This window comes from Cariama cristata, unplaced genomic scaffold (genome assembly GCF_000690535.1).
Source record: "Cariama cristata isolate BGI_N322 unplaced genomic scaffold, ASM69053v1 scaffold7232, whole genome shotgun sequence".
Classification (NCBI taxonomy): domain Eukaryota; kingdom Metazoa; phylum Chordata; class Aves; order Cariamiformes; family Cariamidae; genus Cariama; species Cariama cristata.
In genome coordinates, this window is record NW_009603171.1 from 40,409 (window position 1) to 42,414 (window position 2,006).

General features: G+C 43.4%; 1 protein-coding gene across 1 annotated transcript in view; it reads right to left on the reverse strand.

The window, feature by feature from the left end:
- The window catches only part of GREB1L (growth regulation by estrogen in breast cancer-like), a gene marked incomplete at its 5' end in the record, with an annotated part of 38,985 nt that overhangs the window by 3,307 nt on the left and 33,672 nt on the right, over positions 1–2,006 (reverse strand). The window contains 2 exon segments of the mRNA XM_009695065.1: positions 238–379; positions 1,829–1,999. Of these exon segments, the coding sequence (XP_009693367.1) occupies positions 238–379; positions 1,829–1,999 (313 nt within the window).

Below are 2,006 nucleotides of genomic sequence, written 5' to 3' on the forward strand. Positions count from 1 at the left end.
TCCAATCCCAGTCCATCTTCTAATAGATCAAGAGGATTATTGTTAGTAATTTCTAATTAGCAAAATATTTACTATTTTCTATTTCTGATGTGGCAGCCCTACCACAGAGTAGGCCATGAATGTCAGATGTCAAATAAGCATGAAATAAATCTAAAAGGTTAGAGAATTCAGTATTTCTAGGGGAAACAGGTCCTGATTTTGCCCTTTACGTATGACGCAGCATACATCCACACTCACCATGATTTTTGGCTTAACGACAAAGTCCTTTTGTCCTCCAACCTGAATATGTTTCTTCATGACACTGAAGTTGTTGAAGCGGCAGATGAGCAGGCCGCTGCTGTTCGTCCGCAGATTAAAATCTACATCTTCACAGAAATACCTGGATGTGAAACACAAGATCACTAAACCGGCTGTGTGGCTGCTGTGCATGAGCAAGCATTCACACACCCGCGGCCAAAATGCACTGGGAGGGGCTCAGCTGAGATTTTTGGAGACCATCTGATATGCTGCCTGTACAAATTCTCTACACAGCTCCAAAGACTCTTCCCTTCAATGTGCTCCCGCTGTAAGAAAGCAACTTCTGGTTGTCTTAAGACCAAACAAGTCTTCACTTTTCCATGCATCTGTAGGCTTCTTCCCCATACTGGGTCTGGCGAGCCCTCTCATCCTCGTCATGTACCAGCATCAATCATTTCCTCCCCAGCCTTCCCTTTTTTTCCTTCTTTTTAGTTCTTTTTTTATACATATTTTAGAACTGAGAGAAGCTCTGCAGTGACCAGCGTCCATTTCTGAACAAGCCAGTTCTATACGACATATTTCTTGATGAGCTGGAATCAACAGATGTGGTTTTGACAAATATTTGGCTATGGCAGACAAAGCAGCTGAGAAGTAACATTTATCCTGTGGTATTTACGATGTAATTGCTCACTTCTGTGGGCTGATCCCCATCTCATGACTCAACCAGCCAGAGCATGTGAAATCAAGAGCTCTGGAAGCCACGTCAGACCCTGGCTTGCACCAACAGGTTACAATTCGTCATTCAAACATACGGAATCCCTGAAAACAGCAGCAGGAGACGAGGGTGAGATGCTGCACGGCCAGTCCGTGGCTAGCAGAGACAGCGTTTAGTCTAAACTGGCATGGCCAGGGAGGGAGGGAATTGGATATTGCTTCAGTCTGTGATGAGAACTAGCGGCAAAGCCCCATGGTAACAGTGCTTTATTGCAAATGCTTTAGGATGGAGTTAGGTGAAGAGGGGAAAAAAAAAAGGAAGGAAATAGTGGACAGTTAGTTATTTATCTGGTTCTATTGCAAACCCAAGTGGCAACAGGGAGGATAGCTGACTCTGAAGGAAATATGAGGAATCTCTCCTCACAGCATTTGACATAGCAATGGCTCAACCATTTCCTATACTCTTGTTCTTAGTCATGCCTCTTACGGAGGCACCCTGGAAGCTCCACACTCCTCCTGTGACTGTTGTAATTTTGGCTTCTTCTATTTTTGGTCCTCTGGTTACTTTTTTCTCCGGAAGTTTCTTCTTTCCCCCCTGCCTTTTCAGTCCTCTGTAGCCCTCCCTTGCCCTTGCCTCATGGTCTGTCTCTCCCAGGTTTTTTGGCTGATGGTAAGTTTATTTTGAACCCTTATTCATTCAGCTGCAATGTATATCATTCTGCATTTTATTTTTGTGATTGTGTGCTCATTACCTTAGACAGGATCTTTCTATTTATCTTGACAGCATTCAGAAATGGTGACAAGATTCTTATCATGCCAGCATATTATTTTTCCACATATATAGACAGATATATATATATATACACACATCGCCTACCTGTTTAGATCATATTGCACATTCTGGGTCAGGTCTATGTTGAGCAGTATAAAATCACGCACGTGGCACCTGGAGAACGGAGCCTTTGCTTTCTTGGCATTCAGCTTGCTGTTCCATTTCTGAACACCCAGTATCGCATAATGAACAATTTTGGGGGTGGCTTCAATGTGTTGGAGGA